The 16573-nt window shown below is 41.5% G+C and overlaps 1 protein-coding gene across 1 annotated transcript in view; it reads left to right on the top strand.

The window, feature by feature from the left end:
- galnt9 (polypeptide N-acetylgalactosaminyltransferase 9) overlaps positions 1-16573 on the top strand; it is an 89241-nt gene that overhangs the window by 60797 nt on the left and 11871 nt on the right. The window contains exons 7-9 of the mRNA XM_024417803.1: positions 3675-3860; positions 6135-6272; positions 14433-14528. Coding sequence (XP_024273571.1) covers positions 3675-3860; positions 6135-6272; positions 14433-14528 — 420 coding nt within the window. The remainder of the gene's footprint in view (positions 1-3674; positions 3861-6134; positions 6273-14432; positions 14529-16573) is intronic.

The raw sequence follows: 16573 nt of genomic DNA, 5'->3' as shown, positions 1-16573 counted from the left end.
TGCCTTCATGTACAGGACATATCTCGTACCTCTGCACATTGATCTGGTACTTGTCCTCCCTGCATAGGCTATGTGTATTTAATTGTATTCCTCTTGTGTCACTATTTTATTTTTAAACTGTGCATCGTTGGGAAGGGCTTGTAAGCAAACATTTCACAGTAAAGTCTACACCATTTATAATAGGTACATGTGACATAGAACTGGATTTGATTTGATACACCCACTCTGACACACTTGATTCTCTCATAAGTAAACAAGCATTACATGTGCAGATCCATCTCTGCAATCACCCAATGCTACCCTACACAGTTTTAAAAAGAACACATTGAAAATGTCCTGACTGTAACAGAGGCCAAGCTAGGAGTTTCTTGTTGAAGCTGATAAACACCACAGAGGGTTATGATTTATGTACAGACTAAAGCTACAGCGTTTATCTGGCAAATCCCTGTTTACGATCCAGCTATTACTCTGGTGTGCACATTGACTGAGAATGGAGGTGATTGAAGTGATTGTGTTAGCTGCGTTGTTGGCTAGCTCCCGACGAGTGAGCACATTTTCTATGCCAGGCAAAATTGCAACTCATAAGCTCATTGTTATGGATGTATCCAAATAAATGTCACTAGAAAACAGCTTAAACAAATGCAAATGCAGCTACTGTTATTCTGGCTGCACTTTTTGACGTGACTGTAAGTTAGCTATAGTTGGCTAGCTAGCGAGCAAGAGATACGAACGTTGCCAGCCAGTTTGGCAATGAAACATTTAAAACAAACGACTGGGTCACGTCCATAGATACAGAGCAAAAAGAATGATCTACTGGGTAGCATCTCTGTCAACCGAACCGATAGAACGAACAACCAGCCGGCTTGGGTAGCAACCCTAGATTTGTGTTGGGACTATATCTTGTGGAAGGATGAAATAGTATAAATAAATTCATCAAAATAAGGTTTTTAATTAAAATGTCAATCATTATTTGAATATGTTGATAATAGTGTATTACCACTGCATGTTCATCAGTTAAGTGCTTGTGCTTTAGTAGAGGCAGGGTTGAATATGAGTCTGTGTTTGTTTGATTAGGTCTTTGTTATTTGAAACCTAACCATTGATCAGTAAAATAGTAAGTAATCTATTAGTGAATGCAATGTCATCCACAGACACACAATGAATGCAAGTAGTTTGTTTCTTTGTCGTAGCCATGAAGGAGCAGATTGGTCATGTAATGGTAATAGCGCTGATTGATTTATTAGTCCAGGGTCACTCCACACTTCACTGGTGTTTAATCTAAGAGAGGGTTTACAACCAATCTGGGTCATTATGGAGGTTGATTGAGTCAAATGCAACCATTGAGGGTGTGAGATGGAGGAGGGCAAAGGCCTTCACAGCTAGGGAATGGATCAGAAAACACATGTATTAATGCTATGCCTTTATTAACATTCAATGAAACACTCGTCCACATAAACACACTTGAGTGGTACTGTACCGTACATGCAAATTATGGTAACAGTGACTTGATTAATATTTGCTGTATTTAATTTCCATGAACATGGCACACAGTACCATATGGCATGGGGGCTTAGCGGCTCCAACATCTTTCCTCAATGAATTACACAGACCAGCAAGAATGTATTTGGTTTATTTGAATACTTGATTTGACTTCTCCTTTTGTTAGCACTCAGCACAGCATACTCTATTTGTATAGTGCTTGTAATACAATCGCTCAAATACCTGTGTTATGTGCGGTGAAGTACAAGAAGTTCCAACATAAGCTGCCACAAACTGCTAGGGAAAAGATGGAGGAGTAGATGCTCTGCATAGCAGCAGTCTTTTTGGGGTCATACACTTAACAAAGGGATGTTTTCCAATGTTTTTAGTGTCAGTGGAAGGCCCAAGTAAATGCAATGGGTTTAATTTATGCAGCCCTGTCCAGCAAAAAGGGTGGAGAACAAACTTTTGCCGCAATGTATCCTTACTAGGGATCCATCAATCAATGGAATCTGAGCAATGACATTTCTCCTACTGATTCCCTCTGCTCTGCCTCATGCCCACACTCACTCAGTCGACCAACACGCGTCATTGCATGCAGTTTGGTATGAAACCCTTTTATGTTTGACGTAAAGTAGGAGCACAGTGGAATCCATGCTAACACAAAATATGAAAAATGAGTGGTACACCTACAGTAAGTCACTATCATGTCAAGTATTCCTTACTACCCCCTCCAAAACAATGGTGATGTCGCTGCTAGTCTAAATGTTTTTTTTTTTACTTTAGGGGGGTGACTCATCAGTATTTAATTAAAAAACGTATTAGTATTTCGGTACTATAAATTCGACTGGTGGATGTCCTGGTTTCTTCAGGGTATTTTTCTGCGGCATGCAGGCAGTTATCTGTGTCCTCTTATGCTGAGCATGAGGTAAATGTTGGGTTCAGTGGAATGTTAATGGTTTGGAACATCTGTTCTGCATTGTGAAGATTGTCATTAAGAGACTCTCGGAGTGCTGGTGGCGCTGCAGTTCAAAAGACAGGAGGACTACATTACCATATGCTGTCCTCTCTATCTTTCCTGCTCTGGTGTTGGAAATGTTCTCGTTTAAGTTCTCTCTCCCTCTCAACTTTTTATTTTCCTTTTATATGCTATAATTTTGTGTCTGGGCAAATGTTATCCTTATAACAGGTAGGAAGGTATGATCCAGATGCAGACAACGTCGAATTAACAATGGTTTAATAATCCAACAGGGGCAGGCAAAAGACAGGTCAAGGCAGACAGGGGTCAGTAAACCAGAGGTTGGGCAACGGTACCGGACAGCAGGCAGGCTCAGGGTAGGCAGAGGTCAGTAATCCAGAGGTGGGGCAAAGGTACAGGTCGGCAGGCAGGCTCAGTGTCAGGCATAGTGGTCAGGCAAGCAGTCGGGCTCATTTTCAGGACAGGCAAGGGGAGGGTGAGAAAAAGAGAGACTGGGAAAAGCAGGAGCTGGGGCAAAAACGCTGGTTGACTTGCCAGTTCGTCTTGTTTGTCAACAGAAGAACAGAGAACAGGGGTATAAATACACAGGGGATAATGGGGAAGATTGGCGACACCTGGAGTGGGGTGGAGACAATCACAAAGACGGGTGAAACAGATCAGGGTGTGACACCTTAGGTTGGAATCGTTTTCCAATAACCTGGAAGAATTCATTCTGGTAGTCGTTGCTGATGATGCAGCCACTATTTTCCTTCCTTGAGTATTGAGTCAGTCACAGTTGAGTGTCACTGCATTTTTCAGGCCCGTAGTCAGTCAATACTTTTTGCAGTGATGGACGTTGTTCTCCAGGGTTACATGCTTTTACCACCTATTTTTATGTATTACCACTTTTTCACAGACAGACACTATTCAACCACAACCCAGTGCCAGGGTTACTGTGTGTCACAGGAAACTCTCTAGGGACACTCATATTTATGGGCCATTCCCATACAGACACATTTTTCAGGCCTGTTTTCACCCACTTCAGCAGAAAATAATGGCCTGTGGAACCTAATTGCTGCATCAAGCAAACACCCTCCTCCGTAAAAAGATAAACAAGGAGGCAGCTATAACAGCTAGCAGGAAATCTTGCAGATACAGATGTTTTCTCTGTCTGAACTACTAAACAATCCTCTAGACTAGGCTTGACTCTGTCCTCTCTCTGCTGTCTCCTCTCTAGGTGTGGCAGTGTGGCGGGAGCATGGAGGTGCTGCCCTGCGCCAGAGTTGCACATATCGAGCGGACAAAGAAGCCGTACAACAATGACATTGACTACTACGCCAAGAGGAACGCCCTGCGGGCCGCTGAGGTCTGGATGGACGAGTACAAGTCCCACGTCTACATGGCCTGGAACATCCCTATGAATGTGAGCGTAGTCATAGTCTGACAGCGCCGGACCTATGGAGAAACATACGGCCAAGGTCAAGGCTATCATCTATTGATGATATAAATAGAATGACATTCTATGACAAAACAGGGCTTATTTCTGTTGATGATATAAATAGAATGACATTCTATGACAAAACAGGGCTTATTTCTATTGAGTGTAATGGAGGTGGTTCTATGAACCAAGCTCATGAGAAACCTTGCCTAAGACCTGAAGACTTGTGTTAGCTCATACCAAAGCTTTAGCTCAGCAGGGTAACACAGTATTATGGCGCACAGGAGACCGAGTTCGAACACAGATGGTCACATGAGTCTGTCTGCTCTTTTACTCATCCATCCATCCATCCATCCATCCATCCATCCTCACCACTTGTTCATTCAGACCAGCATCCTGTTCTGTGCCGGGCAGGGCCCCTCTAGAGAGACTATGCCTCAATAGAAATTCAGAATTCAGATTTCATCCCACTCAACCTTCAGAGCTGCTCAGTGAGATCTGAACGACGACGTCTGGCTCTGGGTGGTGGAGCTGAGAGTTGAAACCAAATGAATGAGGGGGCCTTTCATTTAATCAGAGTCCGCTTTCATACACATCAGTTCAGACGTAATTGCTTTCAAGAGCCATTGAGATTGGAAAATAATAATTTTCAATAATAAAAAAAAGAAGAAAAAAAAGGATCTTAATTGCAGAACACTAATTTCTGTACTGCAAATTATCTGTGTGTCACAGGGGGCGGGTGACAATGCTTTATTAAAACACAGCCTGGTAGAAATGGTATGTTTTTCAAAACATTATTGTCAGTAGAAACAAGCTTTGGATTGTGTTTCACTCAAATAAGGCCTCCTGCACAGGAGCACATTAAGGTAACAATCCTAGGGAGGCCAATGCCTCTGTAAATGTGGCAGAAAGCTAGGGAGAAGAATAAAATAAAATAAAATTTATTTATATAGCCCTTCGTACATCAGCTGATATCTCAAAGTGCTGTACAGAAACCCAGCCTAAAACCCCAAACAGCAAGCAATGCAGGTGTAGAAGCACGGTGGCTAGGAAAAACTCCCTAGAAAGGCCAAAACCTAGGAAGAAACCTAGAGAGGAACCAGGCTATGTGGGGTGGCCAGTCCTCTTCTGGCTGTGCCGGGTGGAGATTATAACAGAACATGGCCAAGATGTTCAAATGTTCATAAAGGACCAGCATGGTCGAATAATAATAAGGCAGAACAGTTGAAACTGGAGCAGCAGCACAGTCAGGTGGACTGGGGACAGCAAGGAGTCATCATGTCAGGTAGTCCTGGGGCATGGTCCTAGGGCTCAGGTCCTCCAAGAGAGAGAAAGAAAGAGAGAATTAGAGAGAGCATATGTGGGGTGGCCAGTCCCCTTCTGGCTCTGCCGGGTGGAAGAAGGGAGAGGTACAATGGATGCATGCAGGAGGAGCAGCCTACTGATTGAAGGCCTCCGACAGTAACTAAGACAGCACCCTATAGACAAACTAGCTCATTGCATAACATTCTTTATGTAATTACAATCCCAGTGGCATGGTGCTTTTGCCTCTATGTCCCATGGCATATAAGGTATTTTATGTACTGTACAAAACATATGTTATAACTAATCCATCTCCCATTCCCTCCAACACACACACAGAATAATTGGTTATTGGTTACTCTGCTAGGAGGGCAGGGTCTATGATTCACTGTGGTTACCACCATCAGGTAGTCCAAATAACGTCTCCCAAATGGAATGCATCTGTTAGCCTAATGTTACAGCTAGTTAGAAAGACAGAGGACAATGCCATTATTCTCAGATATTAAAATATGGTTGATGCCTGTGGAAAGGGGAGATTTCAGTGTGCCTCTTAACGAGGCAGTGTATGTCTGCTGCAGAGGCCAGGGCACAGTGCAGAGCAGTTATTAAGCAGCCACCTCCATGCACAACACCGGCCGGCACGGCGGGGCCGTGAGGACTCATAATTAAGCAGCTGATTAGAATTTGCACAGCATACATGTCTAATGAAAGAACAATGAGGGTCCCACATGACAGGCCACCATCCATCCATCTCTAAACCAAATCCACTATTCCTCTCTCAGCTTCTCCTTTCTTTTCCTTTTTTCTACCCTTCCCCCCTCCAGCAGTCTTTCCAGGCCTCCATTTTTCTATTCAAACCACAAACAAGTGTAGTCACATGTTGCTTAGCTAAGTAGATAATAAGTAATAGCCTCCTGGATAAATGTTAAATGTGATTTATTTTCCTGTTGCTACCAGAACCCTGGGGTTGACTATGGGGACGTGTCTGAGCGGGTAGCCCTGAGGAAGAGGCTGCAGTGTCGGAGCTTCCGCTGGTACCTGGAAAATGTCTACCCAGAGATGCGCATCTACAACAACACAATCACATATGGGGAGGTGAGACATTCACTGTTCACTATTCACTATCAACGATAGCGATATAAAAACAAAAGCATGTTTTGAGTGGAATACCTATACTGTATGTAGTGGAATAACTGATTACATTTTCACTATCAATGACACAATAAAAAACAAAAAAAACTCATATTTGAGTGGAATAGCTGCAGCCTACTGTGTGTTTGAAGACACGTTCTACAAAAAAAAGACATTTCAAATGAGTTAATTTGCAAACCCACAAATTCTTCAAATCTTCCCTTCAGTCTTTTGTTGAATTATTTGGCATGCACTTGTCCCTTGCAGTGATTGCAGGGTGTGCTTTGTTTTTTTTCTCTGTATTTGCATATAAGAGCTTCCATATAAGAAGCAGTGTTTTCTTTAATGTCACATACAGTACCACACAAGCTATGTTTACATAATGTACACTCAATCAATCTACCATTGACATTATATTTCACCGCTTCTGCACTTCTGCAAAGATTACATGTTGAAGGAAATACATTCATTTACAGGGAGTCATCGAAAGGTAAAGGTATCATGTTTCCACAGAAACGCTGCGCAGCTACAAAATTTGATGCAATTTCGCCCGTAATGAGTTTTAATTACACACTTATTAGCTTTCGATGCCGACTTGATTGTTTGGGCTCGGCTGCACAACCCTGCACAGCGGAAAAGATTATGACAGGATGAGAAATTGAGCGCAAGAAGTCAGACAGCCAATTCAGAATCATTGTAAAATAAAAATACTTTTACTTATTGATTTCGACATCAGAGTCGGGGGAGAAAATCAATAAGCTTTTCAAGTTTATGGTCGGCATATATCAGAATTAAAATAGGCTGTAACTTCATCAAGCAGCACAATGTTGGCGGCCCTGGCCCCATGAATGCTGCTAGCCCTGCTTCTTGCAAATGGATTCAAGTCTTGGAACAGTTACCTTGTGTTGCCACACCGCAGCAGCTGAACCACAGCTGCACCCCCTGCACTGACCAGACCAGTGGCCCAGTACATCACTGGGACCATGCTCCCATCCATCCAGGACATCTACTCGAAAACGGTGCCTGAGGAAGGCCCGCGGCATCATCAAGGACCCCACACACCCCAGCCACGAGCTATTCACTCCCTTACTGTCGAGCAGACGTTATCGGACCATGAGGCTCAGAGACCGTTTCTATCTACAAGCCATCAGACTGCTGAACACTTGAACTGGATTGTCCACCACTTCAGACATACACACATCCACACACACACACACACACACACACACACACACACACACACACACACACACACACACACACACACACACACACACACACACACACACACACACACACAAACACATTCATGCTACACACACATCACAGCTGCTGCTACCAGTTTCTTACTATGATTTGTCAATACTGCACAATTTAAACACTTGCCCCTCCGATCCCCCCTTCCCCAAAACACGTGTCAACACATGACTATAAATTCAGCCTTCCTGTATTATACTTATGCTAAAATGTTTATTCTGTTCTTCTGAGCCATTTACTTTATAGTTGTCTTTATTCTTGTGTTTTATTATTTATTATTGTTGTTGCATTGTCGAGAAGGAACCTGCAAGTAAGCATTTGGTTGGACAGTGTATACCATGTGTATCAAATACATATGACTAATAAAACGTTAAACTTTAACCAGACAACACAACATGATAGATATCTTCATGTAACAGTATTGTTTCTGTCCCTCTCCTCACCACAACCTGGGCTTGAATCAAGGATCCTCTGAATACATCAGCAACTGCTGCCTACAAAGCATTGTTAGCTATCGCTTCACAAAAGCTGCAGCCCTTGCAAAGCAAGGGAAACAACTACTTTCAAGGTCTCAGAGAGAGTGGTCACTGATTAAAACGCTATTAGCACGCACTGCAAACTAGCTAGCCATTTCACACCAGTTACATTCACAAGGTGGAAATAAAGTGATACACATTCAATCACATAGTTTTAAAAGCACATTAATCCACACTACCATCTGGACTAGGAGGAGTCTAAGAGATTAGAGAGGTTTATTTTGCTTACATGATCTTAGATTAAGCCTATCAGTCCCGAGACCCCAGCAAAAATGGGCTTTTCATATATCTGACATTAATTTAGTTGCATGTTCAGCCCTTATATTTAGCCTCACTATGAAGTGAGGCTAAATATAATTAGAATCCAAAACAACACAAAACATTTATTTATTTATTTTATATTTAACCATTATTTAACTTCTTTGTGAACAGGGGCAGTATTGAGTAGCTTGGATGAATAAGGTGCCCAGAGTAAACTGCCTGCTACTCAGGCCCAGAAGCTAAGATATGCATATTATTAGTAGATTTGGATAGAAAACACTCTGAATGAATGATGTATGTGAGTATAACAGAACTCATATGGCAGGTGAAAACCTGAGAAAAATCCAACCAGGAAGTGGGGAATCTGAGTTTTGTAGTTTCTCAAGAGATTGCCTATCCAATATACAGTGTCTATGGGGTCATATTGCAGTTCCTAAGGCTTCCACTAGATGTCAAGTCTTTAGAACGTTGTGTCAGGCTTCTACTATGAAAGGGGAGAGAATAAGAGCTGTTTGAATGAGGGGTCTGGCTAAAAGCCATGAGCTAAGTCTCGCCTGCGGCCGTGAGCGCAAGCTCCATTCCTTTTAATTTCTAAAGACAAAGGAATTGTCTGGTTGGAATATTATTGAAGATTTATGATAAAAACATCCTAAAGATTGATTCTATACATCGTTTGACATGTTTCTATGAACTGCAATAGAAAGTTTTGACTTTTCATCTGGTCTTAGTGCCCGCGCCTTGTGCTTTTTGGATTACTGGACTAAACGCGCAAACAAAAGGATGTATTTGGACATAAATATGAACTTTATCGAACAAAACAAACATTTATTGTCTTACATGGAGACCTGGGAGTGTCATCAGATGAAGATCATCAAAGGTAAGTGATTCATTTTAATGCTATTTCTGTCTTTTGTGACACCTTTCCTTCTTTGGAAAATGGCTGTATGGTTTTCTTTGGCTAGGCTCTGACCTAACATAATTGCATGGTGTGCTTTCACCGTAAAACTTTTTTGAAATCTGACACAGTGGTTGCATTACGTTAGGTCAGCACCTAGCCACAGAAACCACAGAAACCCATACAGCCATTTTCCAGCCAAGGAGAGTGTCACAAAAGTCAGAAATAGCATTAAAATGAATCACTTACCTTTGATGATCTTCATCTGGTGGCACTCCCAGGTCTCCATGTTAGTTTTGTTCGATAATGTCCCTCTTTATGACCAAAAACCTCCTTTTTGTTTGCGTGTTTTGTCCAGTAATCCGAATGCGAATCCGTGCACTAAGTCCAGATTAAAAGTTTTTTTGAAAGTACAATAAAAGTCAGTAGAAACATGCCAAACGATGTTTAAAATCCATCTTCCGGTTGTTTTTGTCATAAATAATGAATAATATTTCAACTGGACAAAAGCTTCGTCAATAGGAAAGGAGAAACAAGAAAGGCGTGTTCCCGATCAGGCGCATGGCTGATGAATAGAAATTTCCACTGGCCACTGATTGAAAGTGCTGTATCTCCCTCATTTTTCAGACTAAAAGCCTGAAACAATGCCTAAAGACTGGTCACATGTAGAGGAAGCCACAGAGCCCGTGAACTGGGTCCTAAGTCTTTGTATGGTGGATAGGCTTTCAATGGAAAAACAGCCTTTCAAAATAATAGTACTTCCTGGTTGGATTTTCCTCTGGTTTTCACGTGTCATATCAGTTCTGTTATACTCACAGAGATTATTTTAACAGTTCTGGAAACTTTAGAGTGTTTTCTATCCATATCTACTAATTATATGCATATCCTATCTTCTGGGCCTGAGTAGCAGGCAGTTTAATTTGGGCATGCTTTTCATCCAAAATTCCGAATGCTGCCCCTACCCTAGTGAAGTTAACACTTGTATCTTAGATAAATGTTGATGATGAGTATTTTTGTAATTTGATGTGGCTCTCTGCACTCTCACCGATGTTTGTTTGAGATAATGCATTTCTGAACCTAACGCGGCAATTTCAAATGAGGTTTTTGGACATAAAGATGAACTTTATCGAACAAAACACACATTTATGGTCTAACATGGAGTCCTGGGAGTGCCATCCGGTGAAGATCATCAAAGTTTAGTGATTCATTTTAACGCTATTTCTGTCTTTTGTGACACCTCTCCTTCTTTGGGAAATGGCTGTACGGTTTTCTGTGGCTTGGCGCTGACCTAACATAATCGCAAGGTGTGCTTTAGCCGTAAAACCTTTTTGAAATCAGACACTGTGGCTGGATTAACAAGAAGTGTATCTTTAAAACGGTGGATAATACTTGTATGTTTGAGGAATTTTAATTATGAGATTTCTGTTGTTTTGAATTTGGCGCCCTGCAATTTCACTGGCTGTTGTTGACGCTTGCATCCCACATATCCCAGAGAAGTTTTAACTAGGCAAGTCAGTTAAGAACAAATTCTTATTTACAATGACGGCCTACCCCGTGCCAAACTTGGACGACGCTGGGCCAATTGTGCTCCACCCTATGAGACTACCAATCATGGCCGGATGTGATACTGCGCAACTTGGGAGCATTCATGAATTTTATTGACAGATGTCAGTAAAAAAAATAAGGTCTGCCAAAGCAAAAACCTGATAAAAATGGATTTGTTTGCTCACTGGGAAATGAATATACAACTATTCAGTGACAACTGTGTGGAGTTTGGAGTTTGTGACAGCAACTATGTGAGCTTATTAGAGTATTATAGACACTATGTCCTGGGATTTCCAATGATCTTCTATGTAGAAGAACCCCTTACCTTCTAATGCTTGTCAGTGTCATAGACATGTCCCGTGCATATTCATGAGAGTCTCAGCTTTTTATAGATAGTTTTTACTAGCTCAAACTATTAAGACTCTACATATGTTTTTGTAAAAAGACCCGAATCCGGGTCCCTTCTGGTTCCGCCCTTGTCTCACAAACACAGAATAATGGTTGGTACAGTATATACGGATGCAGAAGAAATAGACAAATACAATGGTCCAGAACAAATCCCAGAAGTCTGTAGCTGTTTTAAAGGGGTCCAAAACATCCCGGTGTTACGGTGGGACACATTAGGTTCAAATGGAATCTTTCATCACTGTAGTGTGTACATTCTTACTTTATGAGATATGAGATGATAAAGTGCCGTTTCTTGTTACTAATATTTACAAAAATATATATTTTTACAGTATATTCTGGACAAGAGGTTCTAAAAATTATAGAAAATAGGTTCGATAAGACTGTTATAACAACAGTTTTGTGTTTATACCATTAATTCCCTTCTGAAAATAATAAATGCAAACTTTGCACAGACACATGCACTTAGTACATCTTTCCCTGAATCTAAGCATAGCCTGATTTCCATCTTCATGTGTGTATATCTGTGTTGTTTGGTGTGTTGCAGGTCAGGAACCGTAAAGTGTTTTTTGTATGGTGTGTTGCAGTTCAGGAACAGTAAAGTATCTGTCATGTTTGTATTGCAGATCAGGAACAGTAAAGTGTGTATGTTGTTTTGTGTGTTACCTGCCAGGAACAGTAAAGTATCTGTTCTTTGGTGTGTTGCAGGTCAGGAACAGTAAAGTGTCTGTTTTTTGGTGTGATGCCGGTCAGGACCAGAAAAGTATCTGTGTTGTTTGTTATGTTGCAGGTCAGGAACAGTAAATTATCTGTTGGTTGGTGTGTTGCAAGTCAGGAATAATAAAGTTGATGTGGTGATTGGTGTGTTGCAAGTCAGGAACAGTATGTTGTTTCGTGTGTTGCATGTCAGGAATAGTAAAGTGCCTGTGTTTTTTAGTGTGTTGCAGGTCAGGAACAGTAAAGTGTCTGTTTTTTTGGTGTGTTGCAGGTCAGGAACAGTAAAGTTAAGGTCTTCTTTGGTTTGTTGCAGATAGGGAACAGTAAAGTATCTGTTGTTTAGTGTATTACAGTTCAAGATCAGTAAGGTTTATGTGTTGTTTGGTGTGTTGCAGGTCAGGAACAGTAAAGTATCTGTAGTTTGGTGTGCTGCAAGTCAGGAACAATAATGTGTATGTGTTGTTTGGTGTTTTACAGGTCAGGAACAGTAAAGTGTCTATTGTTTGGTGTGCTGCAGGTTAGGAGCAGGAAATAGTCTGTTGTTTGGTGTGTTGCAGGTCAGGATCAGTAAAGTGTCTGTGTTTGGTGTGTTGCAGGTCAGGATCAGTAAAGTGTCTGTGTTGTTTGGTGTGTTGCAGGTCAGGAACAGTAACGTGTCTGTGTTTGGTGTGTTGCAGGTCAGGAACACTAAAGTGTCTGCTGTTTTGTGTGCTGCAGTTCAGGAAGAGTAAAGTACAGTGGGGCAAAAAAGTATTTAGTCAGCCACCAATTGTGCAAGTTCTCCCACTTAGAAAGATGAGAGAGGCCTGTAATTTTCATCATAGGTAAACTTCAACTATGACAGACAAAATTAGAGAAAAAAATCCAGAAAATCACATTGTAGGATTTTTAATGAATTTATTTGCAAATTATGGTGGAAAATAAGTATTTGGTCAATAACAAAAGTTTATCTCAATACTTTGTTATATACCCTTTGTTGGCAATGACAGAGGTCAAACGTTTTCTATAAGTCTTCACAAGGTTTTCACACACTGTTGCTGGTATTTTGGCCCATTCCTCCATGCAGATCTCTAGAGCAGTGATGTTTTGGGGCTGATGCTGGGCAACACGGACTTTCAACTCCCTCCAAAGATTTTCTATGGGTTTGAGATCTGGAGACTGGCTAGGCCACTCCAGGACCTTGAAATGCTTCTTACGAAGCCACTCCTTCATTGCCTGGGCGGTGTGTTTGGGATCATTGTCATGCTGAAAGACCCAGCCACATTTCATCTTCAATACCCTTGCTGATGGAAGGAGGTTTTCACTCAAAATCTCACGATACACGGCCCCATTCATTCTTTCCTTTACACGGATCAGTCGTCCTGGTCCCTTTGCAGAAAAACAGCCCCAAAGCATGATGTTTCCACCCCCATGATTCACAGTAGGTATGGTGTTCTTTGGATGCAACTCAGCATTCTTTGTCCTCCAAACACGACGAGTTGAGTTTTTACCAAAAAGTTATATTTTGGTTTCATTTGACCATATGACATTCTCCCAATCTTCTTCTGGATCATCCAAATGCTCTCTAGCAAACATCAGACGGGCCTGGACATGTATTGGCTTAAGCAGGGGGACACGTCTGGCACTGCAGGATTTGAGTTCCTGGTGGCGTAGTGTGTTACTGATGGTAGGCTTTGTTACTTTGGTCCCAGTTCTCTGCAGGTCATTCACTAGGTCCCCCCGTGTGGTTCTGGGATTTTTGCTCACCGTTCTTGTGATCATTTTGACCCCACAGGGTGAGATCTTGCGTGGAGCCCCAGATCGAGGGAGATTATCAGTGGTCTTTTATGTCTTCCATTTCCTTATAATTGCTCCCACAGTTGATTTCTTCAAACCAAGCTGCTTACCTATTGCAGATTCAGTCTTCCCAGCCTGGTGCAGGTCTACAATTTTGTTTCTGGTGTCCTTTGACAGCTCTTTGGTCTTGGCCATAGTGGAGTTTGGAGTGTGACTGTTTGAGGTTGTGGACAGGTGTCTTTTATACTGATAACAAGTTCAAACAGGTGCCATTAATACAGGTAACAAGCCTTTTAAAGACGAAGTTACAGGTCAGTGAGAGCCAGAAATCTTGCTTGTTTGTAGGTGACCAAATACTTATTTTCCACCATAATTTGCAAATAAATTCTTTAAAAATCCTACAATGTGATTTTCTGGATTTCTTTTTCTCATTTTGTCTGTCATAGTTGAAGTGTACCTATGATGAAAATTACAGGCCTCTCATCTTTTTAAATGTGAGAACTTGCACAATTGGTGGCTGACTAAATAATTTTTTGCCTTACTGTATATGTTGTGTTTGGTATGTTACAGGTCAGGAACAGTAAATTGTCTATTGTTAGGTGTGTTGCAGGTCAGGAACAGTAAAGTGTCTATTGTTAGGTGTGTTGCAGGTCAGGAACAGTAACGTGTCTATTGTTAGGTGTGTTGCAGGTCAGGAACAGTAAAGTGTCTATGTTTTTTGGTGTGTTGCAGGTCAGGAACAGTAAGGCCAGTGGCTACTGTCTGGACCAGGGATCAGAGGACGATGACAAAGCCATTCTCTACCCCTGCCACGGGATGTCCTCACAGGTTAGCAGATTTCACTCTCTTTTGTATATTTACATATAATATAAAGACTGTTTACATTTTCGGTTGGTTGAACATGAAGGTACCTTCTTTCTTCACAAAATAATTTAAGCATTATTCTTACAGTATGCAGTGTATTGCCTTGGTATAACACTTATCTCAATATTGACAGCCAAGCAAAATCTACAAATCACTTTTCATTTTGGGGAAATAAGCTCAGAATTGTGAATATATTTAGAATATAATGAACAAAAACAGAAACGCAAATGTAAAATGTTGATCCCATGTTTCATGGGCAGAAATAAAAGATCCCAGAAATGTTCCATATGCACAATAAGCTTATTTCTGTGGACAAAATTGTTCACATCCCTGTTAGTGAGCATTTTTCCTTGGCCAAGATAATCCATCCACCTGACAGGTGTGGCATATCAAGAAGCTGATTAAAAAGCATGATCATTACACTGGGGACAATAAAAGGCCAGTTCTGTCACACAACACAATGCCACAGATGTCTCAAGTTTTGAGGGAGAGTGCAATTGGCATGCTGACTGCAGCAATGCCCACCAGAGCAGTTGCCAGAGAATGTAATGTTAATTGCTTTACCATAAGCTGCTTCCAATGTGGTTTTAGAGTATTTGGCAGTATGTCCAAATGGCCTTACAACTGCAAACCACTTGTAACCATGCCAGCACAGGACCTCTACATCCAGGTTCTTCACCTGCAGGATCATCTGAGACCAACCACCTGGACAGCTGATGATACTGAGAAGTATTTCTGTCTGTAATAAAGCCCTTTTGTGTGGATGAACTCATTCTGATTGGCTGGGCCTGGGTGGGCCTGGCTCCCAAGTGGGAGGGGCCTATGATCTCCTGGGAACACCCATTTGCTGCGCCCCTGCCCAGTCATGTGAAATCGATAGATTAAGGCCTAATGAATTTAAAAAAACATATATTGACTTTGTTCCTTATATGAACTGTAACTCAGTAAAATCGTTGAAATTGTTGAATGTTGGGTTTATAATTTTGTTCAGTAAAATTCATAATTCGATTGATTTTTTTCTTTCCCATTTGTTGATTCTAATATTTTAATCAATGTCCTCCCTGGTAGTTCCATTATAGAATATTCACTAGGTGCTGACCTGTGAGTGTGAGGGCAAAAGGGTCTTTGCAACTATTTTTGTGTGCCTGCAATCATGCAAATATTATTCATGGCTGATTTTTTTCTCCTCTGGATGCGGAGTGACATGTTTATTATCAGTCGCATGCTGAATATAAAATAGTTGCAGTGTTGGCTGGCTCTTTTCCCCTTACCTCCTCCGGAGAGAGCTCAGTGCGGTCCAGTAAAGCTACACTGAGTCTTTAATCCGACCCTCAGGGGAAATAAACAAATGGAAATGAATGTTATGTCATTGTATCATTAGATTACAAAGCTACTACACAGGATCCAATTCCATTTTTAGAGTCGTTTTGATTTTACTGAACTTTTCCTATTATGTATAAAAAATGTAATTGTGCGGAATAAATCTTTATTAGTCTCTCTGTTTCCCTCATGCCTCTTGTAAGGAGGTTTAAAACCAAGATGACAATGGCTCACCTTGTCCATTTGGGCTAATCCTGATATAGGGCATGGCAGAGGATGGGGATTCCAGGGCCAGGGTCGCCCCACTCAACCCACCTGGCTCATCCCAGCAGGAATACCTAATTTGTGTGGTGTATATGGAGCAGTGGATGATGTTTGTTACACTCTGTTTGAACCATTTATGCTAAGAGGCTTTTTAAGACCCCAGCATAGGGATCTGTAGTAGTCAGGGGCTGCGTCCAAATGGCATAGGATGTCATTCTCATACAGAATAGGGTGCCATTGTGGACGCAAGCAGGGTGTTTCACATCACACACTGGTCTCCTGCTGTTGCTCAACCCCCATGTGTTCTGTCCAATGATTCTGTACTGTATGGTCGGCTTGCCTAGGAGAATATAACACAATAGAGATGGTAGGAGAAAATCCAAAGAAAAAACAACCGGATTAATTTTTTTTTGAGAGCCCATGCT

The sequence above is a fragment of the Oncorhynchus tshawytscha genome, linkage group LG04, assembly GCF_018296145.1.
Source record: "Oncorhynchus tshawytscha isolate Ot180627B linkage group LG04, Otsh_v2.0, whole genome shotgun sequence".
Classification (NCBI taxonomy): Eukaryota; Metazoa; Chordata; class Actinopteri; order Salmoniformes; family Salmonidae; genus Oncorhynchus; species Oncorhynchus tshawytscha.
This window is presented reverse-complemented; position numbering and strand designations above follow the sequence as displayed.